This window comes from Echeneis naucrates, chromosome 22 (genome assembly GCF_900963305.1).
Source record: "Echeneis naucrates chromosome 22, fEcheNa1.1, whole genome shotgun sequence".
Classification (NCBI taxonomy): Eukaryota; Metazoa; Chordata; class Actinopteri; order Carangiformes; family Echeneidae; genus Echeneis; species Echeneis naucrates.
Window position 1 is genome coordinate 12,067 of NC_042532.1, and position 27,764 is coordinate 39,830.

Below are 27,764 nucleotides of genomic sequence, written 5' to 3' on the forward strand. Positions count from 1 at the left end.
GGGTCCTTTTTGTCATTTTGTCAGTGGAAATCTGTGGGAACCCTGCCATAACCACGGATGGCTCTGACACAAGAACCGCAGCTATAACCATTACTGCTTCCTCCACTGATATTTTTATAGCTGATACTATTTCTTTTCGATGACATTCTCTTTTTTTACTTTTACCTTTGGTAACTGATACTGCACCCACTTAGTGAAATATGACAATTTTATGGTTCAGTATTCTGCATCACTACTTTTTACTGAACAGATTTTTGCTTGACATGTCTCATCTATAGAGTGATGTCACCTGAAAGAATATTTTTGTCACTCTACATTGTTTTTCAGACGTGGCATTGACATTAATCCAGTAAGGGGCACAGAAGCAAGCCACGAGAAGGTGCACAGTAAGAAGAGCGGAAAGATGGTAAACAAGAAGGCAACATCTGTGAATCCACGTCTGCACACTCATCAAAAAGCTGAGTGACTTCAAGTGGGACTTTCTCTGAGCACGCAGGCATGCACTCACACGCTGCACACACACACACACACACACACACTAACCCTTACACTGAAAAGTTTTACAGGGCAGAAGTCTTTGTCTCTCCCAGTTCCTCTCCTCTGTCCTCATCCTGCAGGTGATGACTTATCACCATCCCATATTCCTATTACACCTGCTGCCCCCATATCTTCATGAATTCCATACTACAGCATCATCTCCATGAACTTCATGCAGCATCATGTTCCTGCCTACTGTTGAGTTCCTAAAGTGAACTCGAAGTTAACTCATTCGTTTGATAAAGGATGCAGGAGATGTCCAAATCAATTTCATATATTTTATTTGAACACAGACAGTAAAATGTACTATAAAAAAGAGATTGTTTACAGAGCCCTGGACCAGACTATGTTTCCCTGACCAGCAGACAACTCCAGCATCAGTTCACGAAGTCTGATGCTCTAACTTTTCCTGGTCCAGCTTTTGTTCTGGTTACACAAAGGAAATGAGGTATGTGGGTGTGACTTTTTCGGGTTGCACACTTCCTCATATTATCCCCCCCGTCCGTGCCTGGTTCCGCCTGAAGTTTCTGCCTCTTAAAGGAAGTTTTTCCTTGCCACTGTCACCAAGTGCTTGCTCATCAGGGGATCTGTTGGGTCTCTTTAAATAATTTCATAAAGAGTTTGGTCTAGACCTGCTCTATATGTAAAGTGCCTTGATGTAACTTTGTTATGATTTGGCGCGATACAAATAAATCTGATTTGATTTGATTTGAAGTGTGGCCCTTATTTCATCAGATACAGGCATGTGTCCTCTGCCTCTTCCCGGTTTGCCTCCCAACTCCACCGCCACGTATCCTCAATCCTCTTCTCGCTCGTTGTTGACCCTTGTCCAATTCCTTGTCCTTCCAAGCCCAGACATTGTAACATTGTGTTGTGCTCCAGCGAAATACATACTTGCCAGTTGATGGGTCATGAGATCCACCTTTGAGTTATTTCTGAAATCTGGTTGATCATTGGTTGAGCTGATGCTTCACAAATTTCCTTTTGTTACACAAAGTCAAGATTCAGCTGGCAGCAATTTACTGATTCTTGACATATTTATTGAAAAAAGTCTGATGGAAATGTATAGAAATGCTTGACATATTGAAGAGCCAATGAGAAAAGAGAGAACAAAGCTTAACAGCTGGTTTTATAATCTATTTGGGTGACCACTCACTGGTCACGGCAGCATAGCAGCATAGTAGTTATCACTGTTGCAACACAATGGCTAAGCAGTAGAAGATTAATGAATGAATTAATACTTACTGTTCATATATATATATATATATATATAATTTTTTTGAGGGAGTGGGGGGACGGGTTCTCTAAATACTCTAAATAGAAAATGAATGAATGAATACTTACTGTTCATATATATATATATATATATATTGTTTTTTTTGTTTTTTGAGGGAGTGGGGGGGCGGGTTCTCTAAATACTCTAAATAGAAAAAGCGGTCCCACACAAACTACAAGTTGTGACCTTTTAGTTAATGCACATCTCCTCCTTCCATCCTCATCCCTCTTTATATGTTCACTGTGCCTGCACATGCACATCTGCTACAATCAATCAAATTTTATCGTTTTATTGTTTTATTCCTCCTCTCTTCCTCTGCCTCCGTTCTTCCTTTTCACCTTGGCTCTTTGCCCTTATTTTTCTCACTCCCTCATTCCCCTGTCATCGCTTTCCTCTTTCCGCTCTTGTCCCCATTTTCTCTCTGTGTGTGCTGCACCTCGATTCTCACTCGTCCTGCTCCCTCCTCTCTGTCTGCCACACCCCCTACCCTTCACTCTTCTTAGTAAAAGGAGACCGATTCTCACTAATTAAGATCTTCGGGTTGCGCGGCAGCAGGTGGGAAGCCCGGCTTGACGCAGACCATCTCCGGATACTGAGTCTGCGGAGACGGAGGGGGGGGGGGGGGGGGGGGGGGGGTCTGTATATTTACATCTAGGATGCTGGGAAGCTGTGCAAACCCGCCCCCTCTCTCCAGGTGAACCCCGCGCCTATAGGCGTTTTTTTTTTTATCGCGGCTGATCCACAGACTCGCGTTGTCTCCCGAGGCTTGATGCTGGTGTAACGACGCGCATGCGTTGATGTAATAATTGTACATGCTAAATCTGGTCCCCTGAAATTTGGTATCAAATTCGTCGGAGGGGTCGAACTGGGGAATGATGCGGACTACTGTGGAGCACAGTTGCTGGGGATTGTTGTGCTTGTCCTTACTGGGAGCCGTGGTGCACGGAGTGCGGAGGTGTGCTGTGATGGTAACATTATGTCACGTATCAGCTGTGTAAGATGCCTTATCTAAACTCAAATGCGTCTTTTCTGCACTAGTGCGATTGAGCCCAGCAACATGTCCTATGTGAAAGCCACCGTGGACAACCTGCTGAAAGGCTACGACATTCGGCTGCGGCCCGATTTCGGAGGTGAGAGCCGCCGCTGCTCGGACAATGTTTAACAGGGCGCCGCGTTACTTACTAATGTTTTGCATCATTTCCTACAGGCGCCCCTGTGGATGTCGGCATGACTATCGACATCGCCAGTATAGATATGGTGTCTGAAGTCAACATGGTGAGTTCCCCGAATAAGCAGGCTCAGTCAGCTTGCACGTGACATAAAAAGGAGTCAGAGACTGGTGCGAGTCTTGCTCAGATACTTGGTGCAGCACCGCTCCTGAAGAAGACTAAAGAGACTCCCTCCATTCAGCTTCTTGGCGATATCTGCAATGTGTCAAAGCCAATCCATATGCATCAAGGTCTTCCCTCGGTGTCACAGTGGCAGAGGGAGAGTTAACAAGAGTGTTAGGTAGGTTGAGGGGGGACACATACACATAGAGGGACAGATAGAGACATAGGAGAAAGAGAATAAGAGAGTGAGAGACAGAGAACAAAGGAGAGGCGAATAAGAGAGCTGTAGCGAAAAATACAAACATTTTATAGTTCATGTAAATATACTTTGCCAACATTATATTCTATGCAGTCATGCCAATAAAACCAGTTACATTGAGAAGCAGAGAGAAACACTAGGGAGAGAGAATATGAGAGAAGGGTACATGAGCACAGAGAGAGGTAGAAAGAGTGAGACAGTAAGAAGACAGCTAGAGCTATAGAGAGACAGATGAGAGAGATGGGATAAATAATTCCATATACTGACACAAACACACATTCACTCACACTGCCCAGAACAATTAGGGCCCTAATTCCGGTGCAGGAAGCCACTGTGTCTCTCAGTGTGTTTTTTGTCTTAATGCAGTAATAACATAATGCCTGTCAGTGAGTCAACAGCAGGCGAGAGGCCTAGAGGAGTAGCTTGTCTGCAAAGTATGATGTGACCACTCATTTCAGACCAGATACAACATTGCCACAGTGCCTAGGGAAATGCACAATCGCAGAAGAAGCAGCTGTGTGAGGCAAGAGCATGTGCAGATAAAATGAATGTGTCAAAGTCAGAGTGGAGCCAGGGTGTAGCTCTGCAGCTGCTGACACGCTGCTAAGGCTGGTGTTGCAGCTGCATAGCCTCGGGCTGCATCCAGGACTCTTTGTCAGTGATGGTGCATGTCTTTGATCTGTGTCTTCTGTCTGTGACTCTCAGCCTTGAGTCCTGCACAATTAAAACCACTCCTCTTCACAAAAATTACATGTCTTTTTGTTTTTGGTGAAAGCCTAAATAGTTTGTCTATTTAAAATAAATTGAAAATGTCTTGTGAAGAACCAGCTGAAGTTCATTTTAATAGTTGAGGGACAGACTTAATGTCAAAGACAAGACTAGACTAACACAAAGCTGCCATTTGGTGGAGGAAGTTGTCTTACTCATCTCCATGTTAAAATACTTAAGAGTTGGGTCAAGTTTGGGGGTGAGGATGGGAGATATGGCCATCTCCTCACCAGGTCCAAATCACACCTGCTGTACCACATCTCATCCAGACTGATTCATTTTGGTTTCTCCGAAAGAATGAGCTGTCAACATTGACTAGTTTCTTCATATGTTGTTTTAGTCTAAGTCATCAGTTTCCCTTGTGTAAATTCACACTGTTAACTAGTACCTTTTGTGGTAGCATCTTCAACCTGATCAGCTGAAGTTGTTTCTGCCAATTCTTGGTCCCTCTCCAGTTTCAGGAAATCACAAACTGGTTTCAGGCAACTCTTTACCATGTTCAGCCATGTTGTATTAGACACAACCGGCACAGAACTAATTACGCTAAAGTATTCAGAGGTTATTTTATTCATCAGTTAGCATTAAGAGAAAATCAAAGGTAAATTGACTTTCGCTGCAGTAGTCACAGGTAAAATAACATTAGCTATAATGTTAGCTGCAATAGTCACAGGTAAACTGACTTCAAACACTCATGTCAAAGACAAACTGGCATTATTTGCAGTGGTAACAGTAAAATCACCTCATTATCTAATAAGATGGTGAGTTGTTATAGTCTTGAAGAAGAGCAGGACCTGCAATGAGATATTTTTCCTTGAGGGGATATATCCATTGTATCTACTTTCACACTTGCTGAGTATGCATAGATGATGTGTGTAGATTGAGGATTGTGGTTAGTTGTTCTTCATTTCTAAATAATTTGTCATATCTCTAATCTTCCTGGAACTGGAGGACTAAGTTGAGGTGTGGTGGATGTGGCATGCTTGGATTTGTAGTGAGAACAGGACTTGGGTTTAGGTATATATGTTTCTCCATGTTAATAATTTCATTCTTAAAAAATGTAACTACAGACTCACAGTGTCAAGAGAGGAGACGGAGGTGGTTTGATAAGGCTTATTTCTCGATGTACACTGCTTAAAAAAAAATAAAATAAAGGGAACACTAATATAACACATCCAAGATCTCAATGAATGACATATTCCAGTTGAAAACCTTCATTCATTACATAGTGGAATGTGTTGAAAACAAAATAACACAAAAATTATCTATGTAAATCAAAATTATTATCCCATGGAGGTATGGATTTGGAATCATACTCAAAATAAAAGCAGAAAATCATAATACAGGCTGATCCAACTTCACTGGAATTTCCTCAAGACAAGTTAAAATGAGGCTCAGTTTTGCGTGTGGCCTTCACATGCCTGTATGGCCTCCCTACAATGCCTAGGCATGTGCCTGATGAGGTGGTGGATGTTCTCCTGAGGATCTCCTCCCAGACCTGGATTGAAGCATCAGTCAACTCCTGGACAGTCTGTGGTGCAACTTCGCATTGGCGGATGGAACGAGACACGATGTCCCAGATGTGCTCGACTGGATTCAGGTCTGGGGAATGGGCAGGCCAGTCAATGCCTTCATCATGCAGAAACTGCTGACACACTTCAGCCACATAAGGCCTAGCATTGTCATGCACCAGAAGGAACCCAGGGCCCACTGCACCAGCATATGGTCTCGCAATGGGTCTAAGGATCTCATCACGGTACCTAATGGCAGTCAGGGTACCTCTGGCTAGCACATGGAGGGCTGTGCGGCCCTCCAAAGAAATGCCTCCCCACACCATTACTGACCAACAGCCAAACCAGTCATGCTAGAGGATGTTGCAGGCAGCAGAATCTTCTCCATGGTGTTTCCAGACTGTGTCACTTCTGTCACATTTGCTCAGTGGGAACCCGCTCTCACCCGTGAAAAGCCCAGGGCACCAAATGCAAATCTGCCAATCTTGGTGTTCTCTGGCAAAAGCCAATTGCCTGCACGTGTTGGGCTGTCAGCACAAGCCCCACTTGTGGACGTCAGACCCTCATGCAACCCTCATGGAGTCTGTTTCTAACAGTTTGAGCAGAAACATGCATATTAGTGGCCCGCTAGAGGTCATTTTGCAGGGATCTGGCGGTGTTCCTCCTGTTCCTCCTTGCACAAAGGAGGAGGTAGCGTTCCTGCTGCTGGGTTGTTGCCCTCCTGCGGCCCCCTCCACGTCGACTTGTGTACTGGCCTGTCTTCTGGTATCGCTTTCATGTTCAGGACACTGTGCTGAGAGACACAGCAAACCTTCTTGCCACAGCTCACATTGATGTGCCATCCTGGATGAACTGCACTATCTTCTAACTTCTGTGGGTTGTAGACAAAGCCTGAAAAAATGACCAAAATATCAGCCAGAAAGGATGAGAACACCACCTGCAGAACCAATCCTTTATAGGGATTGTCTTGCTAATTGCCTCCTATTTCCACCTGTTGTCTGTTCCATTTGCACAACGACAGGTGATATTGATTCACAATCAGTGTTGCTTCCTAAATGGACAGGTTGATTTGTGCTGTTTAGTTGTTAACTTTATTTTTTTGAGCAGTGCTATTCAAACTTAGGGGCAACATTGTAGCATGTGCTGGTGCCTCACTGAAAGAAGGTTGTGGGTTTCAAAGATGTACGTCTAGGTTGATTTGTTACTCTAAATTACCCGAAGGCCTGAGTGTGACTGGTTGTTAGTACCTTTATGTATTTGTATATTGGCCCTGTGATGGACTGGCAACCTGTCCAGAGTGTACCCTGCCCTTGCCCAGAATATTTGCTGGGATTGGCTCCATCACCCCCTGTGATCTTACAGATAAGTGGTAGAAAATAAGAGAGATAGTGTTTTCTTTATTCCAGCTTCTGATTCCCTTGTTATGCTTTTAATGCTTAATTGAATGAATGAACTAAATGGAAAACAACAGAATAGATGAGTATTTCAATGTTTTACATTGATTAATGATGTAACAGAGTAGAGCTGATCTTTCTCCCTGTAGGGTGATCATGAGTTATGTGAGTGTGAACAGGGCATTTAAACTACCTATTGGTGTTTCCTTTAGTCTCTTTCTATGCTCGAGTTACCACTGTCTAACTAAATTCAGCAGTGCATTGTATGTAGGAGGAAACTAAAACAGTACAACTAGAACAGTAGAAAAAGAGACAATTTTACATTTGAGCAGAAACACAGACTTCAGCACCAGGGGGCAGGAAATCATGAAATTAAAAAAAAATTCCATGGTGTGAACTGAAGTAACAAATATGTTGTAACTATGGGTCATTATGACATGTTTAGCCCTGGACTGATATTAAGGCACAAAGTAAGTCAAGAATACATCCCCAAACCACATCACCACTACCACCTGGCTTCTGACATGACGGAGTCCAATGATTCAAAAAGACCAAGTGACATCTTTTCTGAGAAGCAGCAGCACATGAAGGTGGGGACTTTGGAAGTATCGGAATTAGAACACCTCAATGTGCTGTCCGTTCTCCTCTGCTTTTTTTGTGTACAAACAACTGTAACTTCAGTCTAGAGTCTATCAGTCTACTACCCTTTTTTCAGGACCCCTCTCAGGTATATCTCTCTAGAATTATGAATATGGGATCAGATCACTTCCAGAACCAGCATATCTTAGTGCATAAAAAAAAAATCCACGACCCTGAGGCAACTCCACCCACTTCCATCTGACAGAAATAAGAGTGTCTCTTCTCATTTGACAATGGAACAAAGGCTGCAGCCAGTAGACAGATTGTTTTCTGGTTGTATGGGTCAGCTATACTTGGTGATCAGTACAAGGAGGTGTCAGTACTAGTCTTTGTCATCGGTTAAGCTGTCAGAAGTGGTCAGAAGCTGAATCATAATCAGAATACTTTATTAGGGATTAATCAAGTCATAAAAACATAGTTCTTTTGTTATATTAGGTGCTCTGGAATAGAAATAGACAGAAATATTACTAGAAATATGTAGAAATATGTATCTATTTTAGAACATAGCGAAAATAAAAATAAAATAAAAAAAACTTAAGTGCAAAATAAGAGCTAAAACTGGTGGAAAGTGTGCAGTATAAACATATTTATGTTCAAGGAGTTCAACTCAATCCCCGCACAATCACTGACTTTGCAGAAGGGTTTGAGAAAATGTGACAGCAGCTGATGAAGTAGAGTTACAGCAATGTAACATGAGGTTTTGCTGCTCCCTATCTCAGCACTGAGACTGACTGGCTGTGGCACCCTCCATCAAGGTGAATTTTTGCTATTTGCTACTCCAGCATTCCCAGCAAATACATGTACCTCTGGTCTGTAAGTGAAAGAACTGATTTCAAGACAGTATTCACTGTCAGATATAATGAAGAGTTATTTTTAATTGGTTTTCTATGAGATTAATCACTTCAATAAGTGAATGAAAGAATTCCCAGAGAGTCCCCATATACAAATACATCTACAAATAGATATAGATACAAAAAAAAGTAAACAAAAACATATAGCTATAACAGCTATAGCAGGTCAATTAATATATATTATTAAGTTTATGGAATGTATGGAATGAATGTCTGAATATATTGAATGAAGTTTGAGTACTGAATGTCTCTAATCATTACAATTTAATCAACTGCAGAGGGTCCTGGGCTTTTATTAGAAGGAAGGCTAATATTAGAGAGGAAGCCTTTATTTGATGAACAGATTTGGGATAATCTTCTCTGTCCTCCACTTTACAAATAATGATGAATATGTTTAAGAGGGAACAGCTGAGCCATGATAGACTGTTCAAAGTGCAACCAATAACTGATGGGGGACTGGGGCAGTAAATTGTATTTCATATGTTGAGCTTTCATTTAATATCATCCGAATTTTGGTACAAACTTGTTTTTTATATTGGAATGAACCTTCATAACCAATATAAATAATTTTATTTTCTTTCAGCTTTCCCTAATATATATATACATATATATAGATAATACATCCCAAACACAGGACGCTACAAGGTCCTTGTCGGTAATGTTGGTTCAGTTCTGTCTCACTGACTGACTGCTGACTGACTGCATGTTGTTCGCTATAATCTGTTTTCCGCAATTTCTGGAACTGCTCAAACTACGTCAAAAACTTCAAAGGCACTTTATTTGATATCAGTCAGTGTTGATATATACACTGAATATTTCAGGAATTTTTTGTATTACTCTTCACAGCATTTGTAAACTGTTTATGCACTAAAAAGAGTAGTAAAATTAATTAAAGATACAAGCAGTGATGAACTCCACTCAGCACTCGCCCCTAAAGCAGACGCCTGAGAACTTACAAGGTTTTGTTGTAAGTGGCGTGCATGGAACATATTGTGAGTGTCCACTATGTGGTGCTGGACAGAACCTATCAGCATTATGTCATGAAGAAATGTACAATGTGGTGAACATGTCATACAAATCGGATGATGTTTGCATGGTGAGGCTGACCTCCTGGTCCAGCAGGGGGTGCTCTGTGTGTGACTCAGTATTGACACATAGACTTGCTTCGAGTGGGAGTCTGAACAAGTGTGCAAAATCTGGGGCAGATTGAGCAATGTATTTTGCAAACCCTAACCCTTGCTAAGTGTCCACTCTGGCTTGAGAGGACTTCGACCAATCTGATGTCATGTCATGTTGTAGTATGGGATGTGGACAACACACCCTGTACATATATTGAAAATCGGATTATGTTTTGTGTATTAGGCTGATATCCTGTGTCCAGTTGGTGGCACTCTGCATGCTATTCAGTGATGACATATAGACTTGTTCAGGGTGGGAATTAGAATATATGTGCAAAAGTTGGTGCAGATCGGATATTTTATGTGACAGTTATAATGATGTCCTGTGACAGGTGCCAAATATGTGGCGCATCCACCAATCTTATGTCATGTCATGTTGTAGCGTAGGATGGCAAAAACACAGCCTTTAAATAATACCTAAATCTGATGTTTGTGTTATTAGGCTGACCTTCTGTGTCTGGGACTGTGATCATGTTTGGAGAATTTGGACCTGTTTGGACGACTTCCTTTTTTCTGGTGAAGCCTCAAAACTCGGCATATCGCCATTCCAAGCAGTGATAAGTAATTAGAAAGATTTTGATAACTTTAAGTCTTCATGGTCTTGAGATGATACTGAACAGAAATTAAGTAATTTGGATAAAATTTGTGGGAGGAGTTCATTCAAGTACAGGGCTAGAAATCACCAAAATCAACCAAAAATTTCAAAATGACCAACTTCCTTTTGGAATGAGGGTATAGGTCCTTGAGGGTTTTTTTTTTGTGCAGCTCACCACATATGTGTACTAATATTCATTCATGTACATCAATCTGAGTGAGTGGCTAAGCAAAAGGTGGTGCTGTCGAGCTATTTTTGACATATATTTCTGCAACCAATGAAATTTTCACGCATTCCTGACTTGTCAAATTTTCAAGAGTTTTGGAGTATATTATATCCCCGAAAGGCCGTCAATCTGGCACAAAAATAATAATATCACCAAGAGATGCAATTAGGCTCCAGCACTGGCAAATGCTTGTGTCCTAATAATCCCTATATATGCAATAGGGCTTTTGCACTGTTGAGTGCGCAAGCCTAACAATAACACCAAGGGATCCAATAGAGCTCCCGCACTATCAAGTGCTTGGGTTTTTTCAGGAAATAATCAAATGTCTCAATTTAATCATTTGCCTTTTTTTATACATGATGATTACTCTCATTAATCTGTATTTGCAGTGAGTATGTTTGTCTGCCAAATATGTGGCCTCATTACTGGCATTATATTGCCAGTAATGGTTAGATATCACAGATGCAAAAGCTCTGTCAATTTGCTGCACTACATAAAGCAAGACCTGCTCTGTGCTTCAGAAATAACAAAAACAGGTTTTTGTGCAATTAAATGGCAAGGACACAGGAAAATATTTGAACTGTGGAAGTTCCTGGTAAATTGAATTCAGGCACAGAGTTGTTTGTGTTTCATACAAAGTAAATTTATATCAGTCTGTAAATATAGTGGAATGTAGCCCCCATTATAAACCCTTACCCCAGCAGACGCACATTAATATGGAACAATCGGAGCAGCTGCTTTAGTGTATGACACTGATGTCAATCTTCACCTGACTGTCCAAGCTCCTTTTAGACCTTCATCCATCCATCTTCTACTGCTTTTCCAGGTCGCAGGGGTTGCTGGAGCCAATCCCAGCCAATGTTCTGGGCGAGGGCGGGGTACACCCTAGACAGGTCACCAGTCCATCACAAAGCAAACACACAAAGACAAACAGAGACGAACAACCACTCATTCTCGCATTCAGACCTACGGAAAATTTTGAGTCAACAGTTAACCTAGACATGGATGTCTTTGGACGGTGGGAGGAAACCTGAGTACCTGGAGGAGGAAACCCACGCAGACACATGGAGAACATGAAAACCCTGCAGAGAAAGGCCCCAGGCCAGGAACTGAACCCGTGACCTTCTTATTGTGGAGCAACAGTGCTAAACACTATGTTGCCGTGCTGCCACACTGTTCACATAGTCCACTCTACTATCCTGAAGGGGGATTTATAGCATCACACATGTTAACAGTATTGAGTAGTTCAAACACTATGAAAGACTTGAGCATAGTTACTGTAATTTCTGGACAAGAGAGCGCACCTGAATATAAGCCGCACCCACTAAATTTAAAGAGAAATTATGTTGCACAGAAAGGTTTCGCCTTTTCGCCAGATCGATCAACTTTAACTTGATAGCAGCATCATATGTATTGCTTTGTGTGTTTTCCATGATAAGGGTCTGTGCATGAAGCGCAAAATAAATGACTGATCTGAAGAATTTAGTGTGGGTGCTTTTAATTTCATTCAATGTTTGAATTGATGGTTCCTGCTCCAACACAGGAAATGATATTTGTCAATATCCTTAACTTAGATGAATATCAGATCACATTTTAAGACAAATTTACTCAGAAAGCCATGAAGTTCCAAAATGTTCACATAGCATAGCATGGAATTAACAATTAGAATATATTAATGTATAAACCCCAAATACACTCAAAAAATAAAGGAAACACCTAAAACACCTCACCCTAACCCTAACAAACACAATGTAACTCCAAGTAAATCACACTTCTGTGAAATCAACCTGTCCAGTTAGGAAGCAACACTGATTGTGAATCAATTTCACCTGCTGTTGAACAGACAAGTGGGAATGAGAGGCAATTAGCAAGACAACCCTTATAAAGGAGTGGTTCTGCAGGTAGTCTTCTCATTCTTTCTGGCTGATGTTTTGGTCACTCTTGCATTTTGTCAGTGCGCTCACCCATAGCGATAGCGTAAGGTGGCATCTACAACCCACAGAAATTAGAAGGTAGTGCAGCTCATCCAGGATGGCACATCAATGTGAGCTGTGGCAAGAAGGTTTGCTGTGTCTCTCAGCACAGTATTGTGACAACCCTCTCTGCCCTGCCTTCCTTGTTGTCTTCCTTCTTGCAGGTGGTAGTGGGTGTAGCCAAGGGTCATCAGGGAAGTGGCAGCACCTGAGCTGAGCCAACAAAAGCTCTGGCTGCTCACTGATCTTTCTCTTCTCCTGGCCTGAGGCAGCGTTTGGTTTTGGGTTTAGTTTGGCCTTAGTTTCCGACACCTTTCAACATTACACTTTTTTACACTCTTATTTATGATGATGACTCAGTAAAATAAAACCTTTAATTGACTTTCCTTTTGTGTGTGTCTCCCACTTTGTCATGGCCATGCTGCCCAATTCAAGTGGGGGCTTATCACTTAAATTTGGTTAGTTTGAGTTTGTTATATATGTTATATATAATGGATTTAGGCTTTTGTTTGTGCATAAGGTTGGCTTCGGCGATGACTATATTAAATTATGGTCCAGCGTGTACCCTGTGTTTGGGAGATGCATTTTGGATAGGAAAGTTAATTTTGTTCTTTGGTTTGGTTGCTGTTTCAGTTAGAATTTTAGAGTCAGCAGTGGGTGCAGGTTCGTCAAGTGTGTTGAGTGTGGTTTTTGTGGAGTTTCCCTTGACAGGCATAGTAACATGGTCCTTGGGCTTGTTGGTTTGTTTTTTTTTTTTTAGTTATTTTTGTGTGGTGTGCAGGCAGGAACAGTTGTCTCGGGTATATTTCCGTGGCTGTCGGTGAGTAACTAGATTGGCTAGGGGCTTTGGAGGCTACTTGTTTCAGTGTTTAAAAAACATTAATCTACATGAACACTTAAAAAAAAAAGAAAAATAAGATTTATTTGTATAGCACCAAATCATAAAGTTACATCAAGGCACTTTACATATAGAGCAGGTCTAGACCAAATTTTTTTTAAGGAGACCTAACAGATCCCCCGATGAGCAAGCACTTGGCGACAGTGGCAAGGAAAAACTTCCTTTAAGAGGCAGAAACCACGAGCAGAACCAGGCTCGGGGGGGGGAGAGAGAGAAAAGCTCAGTCCTTCCGCCAGTAGCCTAGGCCTATCGCAGTATAGCTAAAGAGTAGAGGACTTTAACTTATAGGCTCTGTCATACAGGAAAGTTTTAATCCTGGTCTTGAAAATTGCTAAAGACTCTGCCCCCCCCAGACCGATATTCGAAGTTGGTTCCATAGAAGAGGAGCTGGATAACTGAAAGATCTGCCTGCAGATTCACTGTTAGAGACTCTATGAACCACAAGTAAACCTCCATCTAGAGAGCGGAGTGGCCTGCTAGGACAGTAAGGAACTATGAGCTCTCTGAGATATGATGGAGCTTGGCCATTAAGAGCTTTATATGTTAAAAGAAGGATTTTGAATTTTACTCTATATTTTACTGGCAGCCAATGAAGAGCAGCTAACACAGGAGAGATATGATCTCTTTTCCTAGTTCCTGTTAATATTCGTGCAGCAGCATTCGGAATCAACTGAAGGCCTTTTTGAGATTTGTTTGGAGATCCACATAGTAATGAATGCATGGACTAGTTTTTCTGCATCATCCTGAGAAAAGATGTTTCTGATTTTCCTAATGTTTCTCAGGTGGAAGAAAGCTGCCCGACTAACTTGTTTTATGTGAGGGACAAAGGACATGTCCTGGTCAAAAATTACTCCAAGGTTTCTTACAGTGGAGCTGGAAGCCAAAGTGATGCTGTCCAGACTGATGAGATGATTCGTATTTTTCTGAGGTGCTTAGGGCCGAGTACAATCACTTCTGTTTTGTCAGAGTTGAGAAGTAAAAAATTTCCAGTCATCCAGACCTTTATGTCTTCAAGACATGCCTGCAATCTGACTATCTGAGTGATTTCATCACTTTGGCTTCATTGATAGGTACAGCTGAGTATCGTTTGCGTAGCAGTGGAAGTTGATGCTGTGTTTCCTGATAATGTTGCCTAGAGGAAGCAGATAAAGCGTAAAGAGGATTGGTCCAAGTACCGAACCCTGTGGGACTCCATGACTGACTACAGTACATGAGGAGGAGCTGTTGTTTACATGAACAAACTGATGTCTATCTGTGAGAATTATTCCAGATGTAAAAGAGGCGTTGCAGCTGATTCAGGAGTTGCTGTATTCAGTAGGAGATTTTTATTTAATATAAGCAAGAGCTGATAAATTCTTTCTCTGATCGTGAGAATTTTATCTGTAAAAAAGTGAATAAAATCATCACTGCTTAGAGCCAAGGGGATCACTGGTTCAACTGAGCTATGGCTTTCTGTCAGCCTGGCTACAGTGCTGAAGAGAAACCTGGGGTTGTTCTTGTTTTCTTCTATGAGTGCTGAGTAATATTTTCTTCTAGTGCTGCTGGAAGCTTTTTTATATGTTTTTAGGCTATCTTTCCAGGCTCAGTGAGACTCTTCTGACTTACTGGAACGCAAATTTATTTCTAATTTCCTTAATGTCTGCTTTAAGGCACGGATTTGGGAATTATACCAGGCAGCCAGCCTCCTCAGATTGAATACTTTCTTATTGAGAGGGGCGGCATTGTCGACATTTGAACGCAGTGTGGCCATAGTGCTAGTCACAAGGTCATCAACCTGCGTATGCGAGAAATCCTCATTTGAATTTAGATATGGCATTGTTGGGAATGATGACCAAATATTCTCTTTAAATTTAGCCACAGCAGCTTCAGATAAACATCTTCTACAGCTGAATTTATTCCTCATTTCTGTGGAGCCCATTAAAGTAAACTCAAATGTAATAAGGTAATGGTCAGTCAGGAGAGAGTTTTGGGGAAGAATTGTTAGCTTGTCAATTTCAATGCCACATGTTAGAACAAGATCAAGGATATGATTGTAGGAGTGAGTGGGTTCATTCACATGCTGGGAAAAGCCAATTGAGTCTAGTAGGGAAAAAAACCCCAGAACTAAGGCTGTCGGTTTCTACATCAGCATGTATACTGAAAGTTGATTAATAGGCTTGACTGAAATATTGCAGCCACCCCCCCTCCTCGACCTTACGATACGTTCAACTGTATCGTGTGTCTGAACTCCACTCAGTCTTCCCTCTGTCATTCATGGGGGAAGACAAATGTTTTTACGGTAAACGTTCCAGGGCCCTAGTCTAGGGGAGCAGGGACGCAACATAAGAATGCAAAAAAAAAAACAAAAACCCTTTGTCTCCAAATCAAAATCAAACCAAATCAAAACAGTGCAAAAATCAGGTTCAGAATAACTACAGGTTTATTCCTAACAAACAGAGGCCTGATGTACAGGTAAAAGGACTAGTAGTTATAGTCAACAAAAAAAAAAGTGCTAGATATGTCCAGTAATCAACTATAAACTACTAACCAATACAGATTAAAAGTCCACCACCAACACTACAACACTAATCATTAACACAGCTTATACACAAGCTCTGGGGACAAAGTTCTCTGAATGTAAATCGCCAAAGAAAATACACACCACTGTTTTCACTGGTGACTGGAATTCCTCGGTTTAAAATCCCTAGATGCAGCAGCAGGGACCAATAGGACAGTGACACCACTTGCTGTCAGGAGGAAGGCAGGATCAGCGTAGCTGCTACAAACAAGAAGAGGACTCATTCTGACGATGACTTGGGAACCAAACAGAAGGACAACACAGGAACAATAAAAAAACAACAGGCACAATACGGCCAGGGCCGTAACAGGTCTAGACATACTTAGACCTCTGGGTGTAGAGGCTGCAGTGAGTGATCAGGAGTCCTGGAGCGTTTTGGAGGGCTATGCCCTTTGGTGGCCCTATTTCAAACACATTGATTGTTTGGGAGTGTCATAATGATTAAGATCTGGACCCATGATAGAGAACAAAGGGTCAGGTTGGAGGTAACAAAAAGACAGGATTTATTGTGGACAGAGAGATCAGGTAGAAGTAAATCCAGTGCAAGGAAGCCAGGAAAAGGGGGGTGTGAGGGAGTCCAAACCGGAGTATAGAGCAGGGGTTCAGAGAGTCCAAGGGGAGGTAGAGCAGGGGAGACTCGCTGGAGAGCTGGGACGGTGTGGAGTTTGCTGAGAGCCAGGTAGCTAGAGACTGGGATTCTGTGTGCAGAGAGGCAGGTGAGCAAAAGCAAAAGGCAGAAAACTTTCTTCCACATAAGCCACAGGTGTATATACCGCATGGGTAAACTGACAATCTGCCAAGGAGTGGCGTGCAAGACCGGTCCTAAATACTGTGAGGGGAGGCTTGAAGATTGCTGGCAGGTGTGCAAATGGCTGATAAGTGACAGGTGTGTGGACTGCTGAGAAGACACTCCGACTCTGCCTCGCTTGAGGCCAACCTCCAATGGGGATGAGGGAAACTAAAAGACAACACAAAAGATCTACACCCCCAAAAGGGAAGTGAGACAACGAGGAGAAGCCAAACAAAGGAAAAACAGGGACCCTGACAGGGAGGCTTGCAGGTGGAGAAGGATGCCAAGGATCCAATGTGAGTTAATCCCAAAGCAGACAGGCTTTATTTGCTATGGGGAATGGGTTGGTGTGGTTAAGGTGTTGCATGCCAATGGGTGAGTTAGAGATAGACAGAGATAGATGGATAGGATATATAGATATAACTTTATTAATCCCCAAGGGGAAATTCACCTAGTCAGGAGCTTATCAAAATAAAAATAAAATTAAAAAATATAAAAAACAAAAAACAAAACAAGTACCTCAGGATATTTAGTCTGTATCCTGTTAACAGTTTCATGGAGAACTTCAGATGGAACTTCAGCAGTTGCTTTGGGTGGAATGTACACAAGTATTGTTATAATATAGCTGAATTCTCTTGGTACACATATGGTCTCATACCAACTACCAATAATTCAATATCTGGACAGCACATCTTCTCCTTGACAGTAATAAAGCCAGTCCTCCTCCTTTCTTCTTTCCACTAGCTTTAGTGTCTCTGTCCATCCATATGAGAGTGAAGCCAGGTAGTTCCACACAGGAATCAGAGATGTTTTGATTCAACCAGTTTTCAGTAAAACACATGAGGGTGCGGTCACGGTATACTTTGAGTCTTCACCAATATCTCCATCTCATCACGTTTGTTGGGCAGAAAGTTGACATTTCCCATGATGATCGATGGCAGAAAGGTCTTATATCTTTATTTTCTGGCTTCACCTTTGAACCATGAAACCATGAAACCATGAAAACACCTTTGTCTCAGCTGGAATCGGGTGGTATCCTCCAGATTTGCCCAGTTTCAATGAAAGAAGCTCTTCTCTTTAGTAAATAACCATCAGCAATGAACAAAAAAGAATAAAAATACAACAAAAACAAAGCAAAATTTTGTAAAAATTGAGAGCTACCAGACTGTGCTGCTTCTTGTTGAAGCGCATGTTCTAGCGCATGGAGCATGCAAATACTCTATACCATTATTAATCTGCGCCCTCATCCCTCTGGGTTTGAGGCTGCTTATCCCATCATTGGTGAAGAGGCTGCTACTACCCCTGAGATTGTGGATGGTTGATAGAGTTTAATCTGGTTCGCTGGACTAGATCACTGGACCTATTTGTATAATGGAGGTCACCTCGGTTTCAAGACCCTGATCCGGTAGGCTACTTGCAAAGGTTTTACTACCACCTCGAAGGGGCCTGACCAGCTGGGAAGGAACTTCCGAGGAATTCCTGTTGGTTGGGTGAAATGGAGATAGAAAACCTTGTCACCTACTTCGTACTCACTGTGATTTGCGTGGTGGAATGAACACCCACGGAAGGTCCTAGCAGAAATTCTCTTCATATTATCTATGGTTTGAGGGACTGGTGGTAGGTAGAGGTGACAACTTTGGTTCTTCCTCACAGCCACAATGTCAAACCCCCACCTATAGCCATCTTGTGATTTTGGGCATACTTGACCTCAGTGTTGTAACCTTGTAGGGCCATCATCCATGCGGCTATTTGACAGTCATCCCTCGCTCAGTCTCTCAATGTTTAGGAAGGTCACAGGTTGGTGGCAGGTGTCAATGATTACCGTCTGACCTCCAATGTAGCTGCGGAAGTGTTCCACCACCCAGACCGCAGCCAGAACTGCCTTTTCACAGTTGGAGTACTTAACATCTAGACTGCTGAGGGGTCTACTGGCGTAAGCCATGACCTGTCTGTGTCATAATTTTATGTCAGAGCAGCACTAAGACACTGGGTGGAAAAGCTGGCCTCGAGATGAAATTCTTTGTCTTTATCAGGATAGTCTAGACAGGGAACAGAGCTGTGTTCCTCTTTCACCCGTCGGAAGGACTGCTCTTGGAGTTCTCCCCATTAAAATTCTGAAACTTTGGAGGGCACCTTGATGTTCTGAACGGCTTGAACCCTGCTAGATTGAGGTTCAGTGCCATCTGGACCCACGTACTGGACCTTGGTATGACACCAATTTGGCCCCAGCCGCAGAAAGTTGTGACAGCACATGAAGGTGCTCAACAAGATGTTTTTCAAAGGTCTGGCTCGTCATGAGGATGTCACCACATAGATGAGGTTTCCGCGGGTGGCGGCGTCACTCAATCACCTCATGGAGAAAGATGCCTCTCCTTTGTTTCCCCCTCAATTCATGGTGGCGTGGCACTTCCTCCCTGCCTCACAAAGGCCATTTTACTAAATATAGATCAACAAACCAGCTCCCAGGTAAGGCTGGTGATGGTCACATAGACACTGACATAATAAAATCATTAAGCTGCAAGACTAAAAGTGCATCAATCTAATAAAAAGTTGACACACCTTATGGTACTAAACTATGAGGACAAATGCAGACCAAAAAATAAGTCATGTTTCCTCTGTTAAGTCCTTCCATGGGTTAATGAAAAATGCATATGTGACTGTTGAAAAATCACCTATAAAAGACAGCCAACTTGAAATCCATTGGCTGATATATTGTCCAAAGCACATGTGAGGGATAATGCCTTGATTGCCCTGTTAGGTGTATAACCTTATCTCTCATGCTCATAAGGACTTAAAAGCATTCACATCTCTGCTGGACATGAGGTTAAATTGGAAATCCCCAACTCTACCTACCTGTACTATTTAAACTGCTTTATTTTCACAAAATGAAAAAGAAAAAAATAGGCTGGTTATGCTGTATCATTTGAAAAGACCTGGAATCCCTGTCTGGCCTATGTTCACCCCTTTACACAGATTGTCGCACATTAGCCTCAAACTGTTTCTATTTAGAATATAGCCAAGATTTATTCCCCAAATGCTGGTTTGTGCGTGTTCAATACATACATGTGCCATAGTCAAATTAACAATCTCCACTTAAGAAAACGTTAATTTTTTTTAATATACAATTGCAAATTAACTCAGGTGTTAGGAAACTGTACAAGATGCCAAATTATTTTATTTAATTAATTATTTTATTTTGAGTTGCAATACAGTTTGTTCAGGAAGGAGGGAAAGTTAATAAGATAATAAGGAAGCAAGGCAGCTTAGAGGATGCTAGTGACTGGGAGATGCAGGTAGATTTAGGAAGAAAGCTTGTTTTTCCCCAGGAAATAGCCTGCACAAAGCTAAAGCCTGATATAATTTTTTGGTCTAGGAGTAGAAAGAAAGTATATTTCATAGAGCTGACTGTGCCGTGGGAGGATTCAGTTGAAGAATCATATGAAAGGAAAAAGCTCAGGTATGCAGATCTAGGTAAGGATGCTGAGCAGCGAGGATGGAAGTTTAGGATTTGTCCAGTGGAAGTAGGATGTAGAGGGTTTGTAGCAAGATCTGCTATTGCTTTGTTTAAGGAGTTAGGAGGAAGGGGACAGAAGGTGAGGAAAACAGTGAAGGAAATGTCAGATGAGGCAGTAAGATCCAGTGAGTGGATTTGGGTTAGAAGAAGTAATAGTAGCTGGGGGCCCAGCAGGGGGAGCTCTTAAGATAGACAGACTCTAGGGAGAAGCAGATGAAGAAATCCAGGAAGGGGAAGTGTATTTAAGTGGAGGGTGTGGCCTTTATGTGAGCCTCTTTGTCACCATGTGGTTAGTCCAGGCGAGTTGGCCTGGGTTGGTGTGTTGATTTTGTTTGAGTATAGGACTGTTCAGGAGAGTTTAGTTGCTGAATCTGCTAGTGTAGCTTGTATTGCCTCCACCTCCTGCATCCTCTATACTTTCATGCCCCCTACCCGAACCAGGGTCTGTATCCCCACCCCGCTTTCACTGGTGCAGTTGGTGAGAGGTCAGAGTAGTTCACAGTCACGCTGTTTGAGATAGTTGTCTTTGTGTGAGGAGTGGTGATGGCTGGCATTAGAGGGTGACTCTGGGACGCCAGTGTTCACAGTCTAGCCTTCTGGAGGTGTTGTGGGCCTAACTAGACGAAACACCAGTGAAAGGAGGTTCCCACCTGATGATCCCAAAGACATGATAGCTATCACCGGAAGGTAATCACCTTCTGGTCCATTTTCTGGTCTGGTCCATTTTTTTGTCGCACAAGTTTCTTGTGTTTTTTCTAAATGAACTGAGATTTTGTATGTTTGCATTTTTTTTATGTTTGTTTTTTCAGGAAGATTTTTGTATGTATTGGTTTACTTTTAATGTCATTGTCATTATTTTTAATGTAAATATTTATTAATACCATTATTATTTTGAATTATTTAATTTTATAATTTTTATTTATTTTTTATCATAGTGAGCTGCTGTAACAAAAAATGTTCTCTCCTTTAGGAATCAATAAAAGTTTATCGTAAAGATCTCCTTAACATTATAATTAATTAGTGAGGAATGCTGCTTACTTTGCCAAGCAAAATTTAAAAAGTTCTCTAAATAACGTATGTTTTGCCTCGCCACAAATATGTCTTTAAGACACTGTCTCAAATAGCTTTCTTGAGCATTTTGTTCACAAAGTTAAAAATGCCAGAGCCATCTTCTAGATATCCAATTGACCTATTGCTAAGCACGGCCTCAAACACGATTAGCCAATCACGGCGCCTATAGCCATTCCCATACACTCAACTCGACATTCTTCATCTGGACATCCATTGAAAAGTATTACATAAAGTCCCTCTGACTTTATGTTATGTAACTGCACTTCCCTCGGTTTTACAAATTTTTTTCTGCAATTTGAAGGTTTGAAAATGGTCAAACGGTGTGCATGGGGTACATGCAACTCTGACACAAGGTATCCTGAGAGGCTGGGCAATGGGGTGTATTTTTTTTTTTTTTTAACGCTTTCCCAAACCACATCTCAACAAAGAAAAGTGTCTCCTATGGATTAAACTGTGTGGTAGACCACAGAGACAATTCAATGTCTTTTTATTTCTTTCCAGCAAAGTCACAAAATGTCCCTTCAAACACAATGCTAAATGTTGCTGCAATGCATGAACAATGTTGATCCTCGATCTTGTTGTCTTTGATGGCGATAGCAACAAGATGTGGTTTACCACGCTTACATTGCGTGTAAATTTCGGCTTTTAATTTAAGCTTTTCATCAACCTTCTCAACAATAAAATGACTAATACATCCCTCTAATGCATAGTTTAGGCCCTTTTGGTGACTTCTCAAAGATATCTGATCTTTCTGCCTCCAAAAATCATCATAGCCTCCTGTGAAATATGTCCTACAGTGACATCTGCCATAGCACCTGTCATAGAATGTTAGGGTTGGATAAGTTGTCCAAGTAAGTGGAAGGGGCAGCGCTTAGCAACAGGTCAGTTGCTTAGAGTCCTAGCTCTACAATTCTGAACTCCCTCTGAGCAAGTTCTCAAAATGATAGTTAGATTTTTTTTTAAAAACTCTATTGATGCTTGTATTGTGTCCATGGTGGCTTACTGAAGATAGCTAAACTGGACTTTTCCCTCTTTAAACATGATAAGCTGATATGAAAACTGCCTTTTCTGTCCAAAATCCCTAAAAAGTTATTACTGACTTAATATGATTGTAATCACTTGTAACACGTATGTGACATTGTCTAGTGCACAGGATGTGTTCTGAGATGTTATTTTTAATTATATGCTCAACTACAATGCACTGTACATCAGGTGGGTCTAAATCGTCATCTCCCAGATCCAGAGCTTCAACTTGTTTCATCTTCTTACGTACCACAGGTCGAGCCACTTATTCATCTGTTTTGGTGTCAAGTTGAGAAGAGTGAACTGCTCAGCATTGATGCCATACTTTTGTTCAACATCCATGTTTGTCTGTTCTATCTCTTTACTCCAAAAAACTATATGAAATAAAAGTAGTGAGAACTACTTCTCACTACTCACTAGAGAATACTTCTTGGTATTGCAAAAAAAAAAAGTTATCATTCAGAATTTACCATCAATTTACCAATAACAACCTCAGTTGTAAATGACCACAAAACAAATTTACAGTAAAGAAATATAATATTCAAAGTGCGAATAAAATAGAAAAAATGGGCCCAAAATGATAAATGAATAAGTCCAAAAATAGTCAAATGTCCAAATAGGTCAGTGTCAACAGTTTGTCCAGAATCGGTGTGTATGTATATGTGTATTGTTCATGTATGATGTGATGTGACTTCTCCAGATTCTCGATGGCACTCTTCCCAACGTTACACCCTCCACGCATATAAGCTGGTGTCCTGCTCCACGCCTCGCTAGTTTGGGCTCTGACTCGCTATCAGAATCGATTCATACACTAAAAAGAAAAACCAACCAAAGCTTTCCCTCGACAAAAACAACATAAACAACAATGTTGGGCAACCCAAGAGAAACTCCTCACGATGTGGATACTCCTCAAAATCGATACCTCACAACAAAAATAGCTTTGATCCACTTTCATTTAGTCTTTAACATTAATTTCTCTCTCTTGGTTGTAGCCTGTCTGTTCCCAACAGCATCAGTGGAGGAAAGAAAGACGAGCAAAAAAAACAAGGAAACTCAGATAGCGAGTGGCACTGGTGTGTCCCTAATGCACCATCTGCTGGTGAAAATAAGGTACTACAACACAATACAAACATCAACTGGTATAGTTTAACATGGTTAAACTGGAAAAATTGGGGATTACTCTGTGTGTGTAACTAAAGGGTGTTACATCCTCCCCTCCTAAATCAGCATGCGTCCCTGCATGCTTATCCTTACACATGTAACATCTGACAAATCTCTGGTGCAGGAGTAAAGAAAAAAGCTTGCATGACGGCTTGGTCTAAACTGTTCAGAATAGAGTGCATAACAAAAGCTAATGGGTTTCCTAGTGTTTTGTATGTCAGTCTTTCAGGCTCAGTTCTTATACTCAACTAATTTCCGTCTTTTCCCTCTTTCCTGGATTCATCTCATCATCAGGTAAGTTCAGGTAAGTAACCCTAACCCCCACAGAGGTTAAATACCTGGGTCTACTCTACTCTACTCTAAGGAGGCGAAACGTGAAACTAAACAAATTCGTGCTAATGCGGTTAGTCAGTTTTGATTCTTATTACCTAGTAATGTTTTTTTTTTTGGCAGAATCTGATCTGTCCTTTATTAAGGGTCCACTTGTACCCAGTCTTCCCCGATGATTCATCATCATCACACAATCTCTGTGGTACAGTTGTTCCTTGTTGAATTTGTTCGTATTCTCATGTGTGAATCACATGGAGTAATTGTGTTACTTCGTATAGTTCTGCTACCTGACCAAACAACCACCAGGGGGCATCTGTGAGTAGAAAGACACTGCCATATGACAGTAGCAGGGAGCAGAGTGGTTTCAGTTTCAGTTTCATTGGTTACCGTACAATAACCTATGTTATAATGTGAGATAGTGTTTAGCACAGTCACCAGTTAAACCACAAACACCGGGTAGACTGACACTATTGTGTGAGCTAGAGAGTGAACGGGGAGAGGAAGCTATGAATCAGACCAATAAAACATTATTTTCTGATTGTTTCACAGCGTTTATGTTCAACAGCACGAATAAACTTCCGCACACACTTCCACTCATCCCTGGTGTACTTATACAGGGTTAAAAGCACACTGCAGCAACATTATGCTGGTTTGGTCGGTTCAGTTGAAAAAACAAAGGCTTCATGAGTGATGTTCCTTATTTTCATCTTTTCAATAAATCAACTGATCCTGATCCACTCCTAAGTTATCACAAAGTCAAGTGTTTATTGATAAGCAAAGACAATTTAGTAATTTGAAACACAATGTAGAAAAGGATGTGTATGCTGTATTTTATTATATAGTAGCCTACTTTACTCAATTTTTACTTGATTACTTCATATAATAATTGTTTTACATACTAATAAATTTCAAATAAATTAAACTAAATGTGTGCTAAAAAATACAGATGACAAAGAAGTTGATCAGGATCAGAGTTGATTTATTGTACAGAGGATTAAGCATTTTTAAACTGAACCAACTAAAGCAGCATAAAGCTGCTGCTGTTTTAAACAGCCTGATGCAGTTTGAGGTGGAGTTGCAGGGTTCAGTAGTTAATTTTTCCTCTTGAACATAACTGCTGTGAAACAATCATAAAAATAAAGTTTTATTGATCTGATTCACCGGCTTTTCAGCACTATGCTTCCACCTAGTGGCTACAGTTATGACATACATTTCAAGCAAAGCGTGAATCTCATTCCCCACAACTGAAGTGACCATTTTTAACCAGTACCGACCAAGTTGAAATAAACCAATGGAGAAATGTGAAGTTTCTATCCTTGTCTGTGTTTTTCCTCTATTTGGCAGAGGATAACACCACTATCAATGATTCCTTGCACACAGATGCCAATGGTCCCTTTCAGACTACATGTTTCACAAATGTAATAGAATTGTAGCAACATGTAAAGCCTCCTCAAAGATTGTAGTAAGCATACCACCAGGCCGACACTCAGTTTGAAATGAAATAACATCAAATGTGTGCCAAGTGTTCCAAATCGGTTGCTTTCTGTTTCCAATGAAGAAACTTCAATGCTACAACACTATAATAGTTCAATCAAATGTTATACTATACACACACACACACACACACACACACACATATACATATATGTATATATATATATATATATATATATATATATATATATATATATATATATATAAAACAACTCCCCCAAACCCATCCTACACACACCCTATGCACACTCTGTCACCTTACTTTCGCTATAGATTTTTGATTATTTGGTATTATTCAATTCAGTAGATTTTCACCTTTCACAAGACTACAAACATCCCTTTGTTGGGTTTGAAAATTCCCTAATTAGGACAATTGGGAATTATAAAATCAAAAATTATTAAATTAATAATGTGGAGCACCACCCAGAAGCCGGGATGGATAACCAAACTGTAAATGTTGCCTCATAAAAAGTTGTTTAATTCAAGAAGCTGATATCTCAAATGTCAGCACCAGTAGGTGAATGGTCAAGGTGTGAAATCTGAGTTCTGACTCTCTCAATCAGCCACCTATCATGATAAAACATGCACAATAAGGACAAGAAGACTTCTCTTTAAAACTACAAATAGTATTTATTAACTTCCACAAGAATTAGCAAAACCAACTATTGTTTCAATTAATAAATTCTACGTGTGTGTGTATGTGAGAGAGTAATATGTACACCTTCTCGTCAAACTTGACAAGTCCTTTGATCTTAGTTGAACTTTTGACCCCTCCGGTCTCGACCAATGAGATCGTTTCCCACTCGTAACCACTCCCCTGGTGTTTTCCACGCCCCTGGCGATGAGGTCACAACCAATCAGATCATTCGAGGGCAGGGCCGAATAGAATGCCAGCAAATTCATTTCCAGGTTGACGGGCAAAGAGGGAGGACGTGTTTTGCTAGAGTGAAAGGAGCGGATTGAGTATGTATTTAAAAAAATATTCACAGAGTGTTTCTTTAGAAAGAGGGAGTACAAAACAATGGTTTTAAATGATTTAACCCTTTTAAATCATGTGAAAATTGTGTTTTCTCCCTGTGAAGGGGTTACTTACTAGGGTCTTTTGTAATTTTCGTCCGTTGTTCAAACCTCTGTTGTAATGAAAGGAGAGGAGGATATTCACACAGAGTGTTTCTCTCTCTCTCTCTCTACTCAGGGTTGACTGGAGAGGAGGTAGGTTTTCACCCACTGATCCATCCATAACCAGTCCCCTAGTGTGTCCACACCCCTGAGGTTACAACCAATCAGATCATACGGGGGGCGGGTACGAGCAGAATGGCGCTCAATTCATATAGAGGGTGACGGGCAAAGAGTTTGGATGTGTGCTGCACTGAAAGGAAAAAGAAAAACTTAAAGTGTTGAGGATTGTTTTTTGCGAGAGTAAGAAAAAAAAAATGGCTGAAAACAACTTGAGATCAGAGTCTGTCGCCCCGAACGTGGTGATCTGCGAGACTCCTGTATCGAGTTATCACGAATTATGAGGAGCTCCGAAGAAGCGGGTGACGGATTTGTGTCGGATTCAGACTCCGGCACCTGAGGCTCTCCACAGAGAGTGGAGACTGTCGGACGGCGGTGCCTGGGGGTACGTGTTCAACTACACCTCTCAAGAGATGTGTTTTTACCAGTTGGAAAAAGATGAGGTTTACAACCCGGCGGAATCGAGAGCGACACTCACCTCAACAGACTGGTCGGCACTGACGTTGATGGGTGTAACAAATTTAAAAGTGAGTGGTGTGAAAAAAGAAGAGGGATCATCAGGAGTTCCGAAAAAAAGAATTGCAGCCAACATTGTGTGGGAGACCAAGAGCACCCCGTCGGGTCGATGGTACTACAGAGCCGCCCGTTGGGTGAGTGAAGGGTGCGAGGACGAGTTTGTGTTGGAGTATTTCAACAAGGACTGCGGAGTGTTTCAGAGATGTTTGCACATTCCATTCAAGAACTGGTTGAGGGTGATGGAGGAATACATGGAGAAAAATAAGACTGTGTTTGCGAGCAGTCAGAGTTTCAGAAACATTCTGCTGGTGAGGAAAATTCTGGTGTATTAGACTCCACCCCTTCCACGCCATTGGTCTACGAATAACCCCTTGGCCTCCTCCTCCTTATCCTCCCGACCAATTCCAACACGGCCAAGACAGCGTGCGAGTCACTCCGCCTCCTCTCAGCTGTACTTTAAAAGGAACAACGAGAACAAGAAGATAAAATCATGTCTTTCATACCCACAACGTTCCGTCCACCGAGTCCTCGTTCACCGAGTCCTCGTCCTCCTGGGACGCTGACTTTGCGGTCTCGCAGGAAAAGACATCTGACCCGGATCTCTCCTTATCCGTTGATCGGATATCATGCAATGCCGCC

The 27,764-nt window shown here is 41.5% G+C and overlaps 1 protein-coding gene across 2 annotated transcripts in view; it reads left to right on the top strand.

Annotated features, from left to right (window-relative positions):
- The first annotated feature begins 914 nt into the window (after positions 1–914).
- Positions 915–27,764, top strand: part of gabrb1 (gamma-aminobutyric acid type A receptor subunit beta1) — an 82,388-nt gene continuing 55,538 nt past the window's right edge. The window contains exons 1-3 of one of the 2 annotated variants that reach the window (XM_029494529.1): positions 915–926; positions 2,862–2,943; positions 3,021–3,088. In XM_029494529.1, coding sequence (XP_029350389.1) covers positions 2,871–2,943; positions 3,021–3,088 — 141 coding nt within the window. In that variant the 5' untranslated portion in view covers positions 915–926; positions 2,862–2,870. Of the gene's footprint in view, positions 927–2,688; positions 2,769–2,851; positions 2,944–3,020; positions 3,089–27,764 lie in introns of those variants that run through there. The other variant, XM_029494528.1, reaches the window with a different exon arrangement.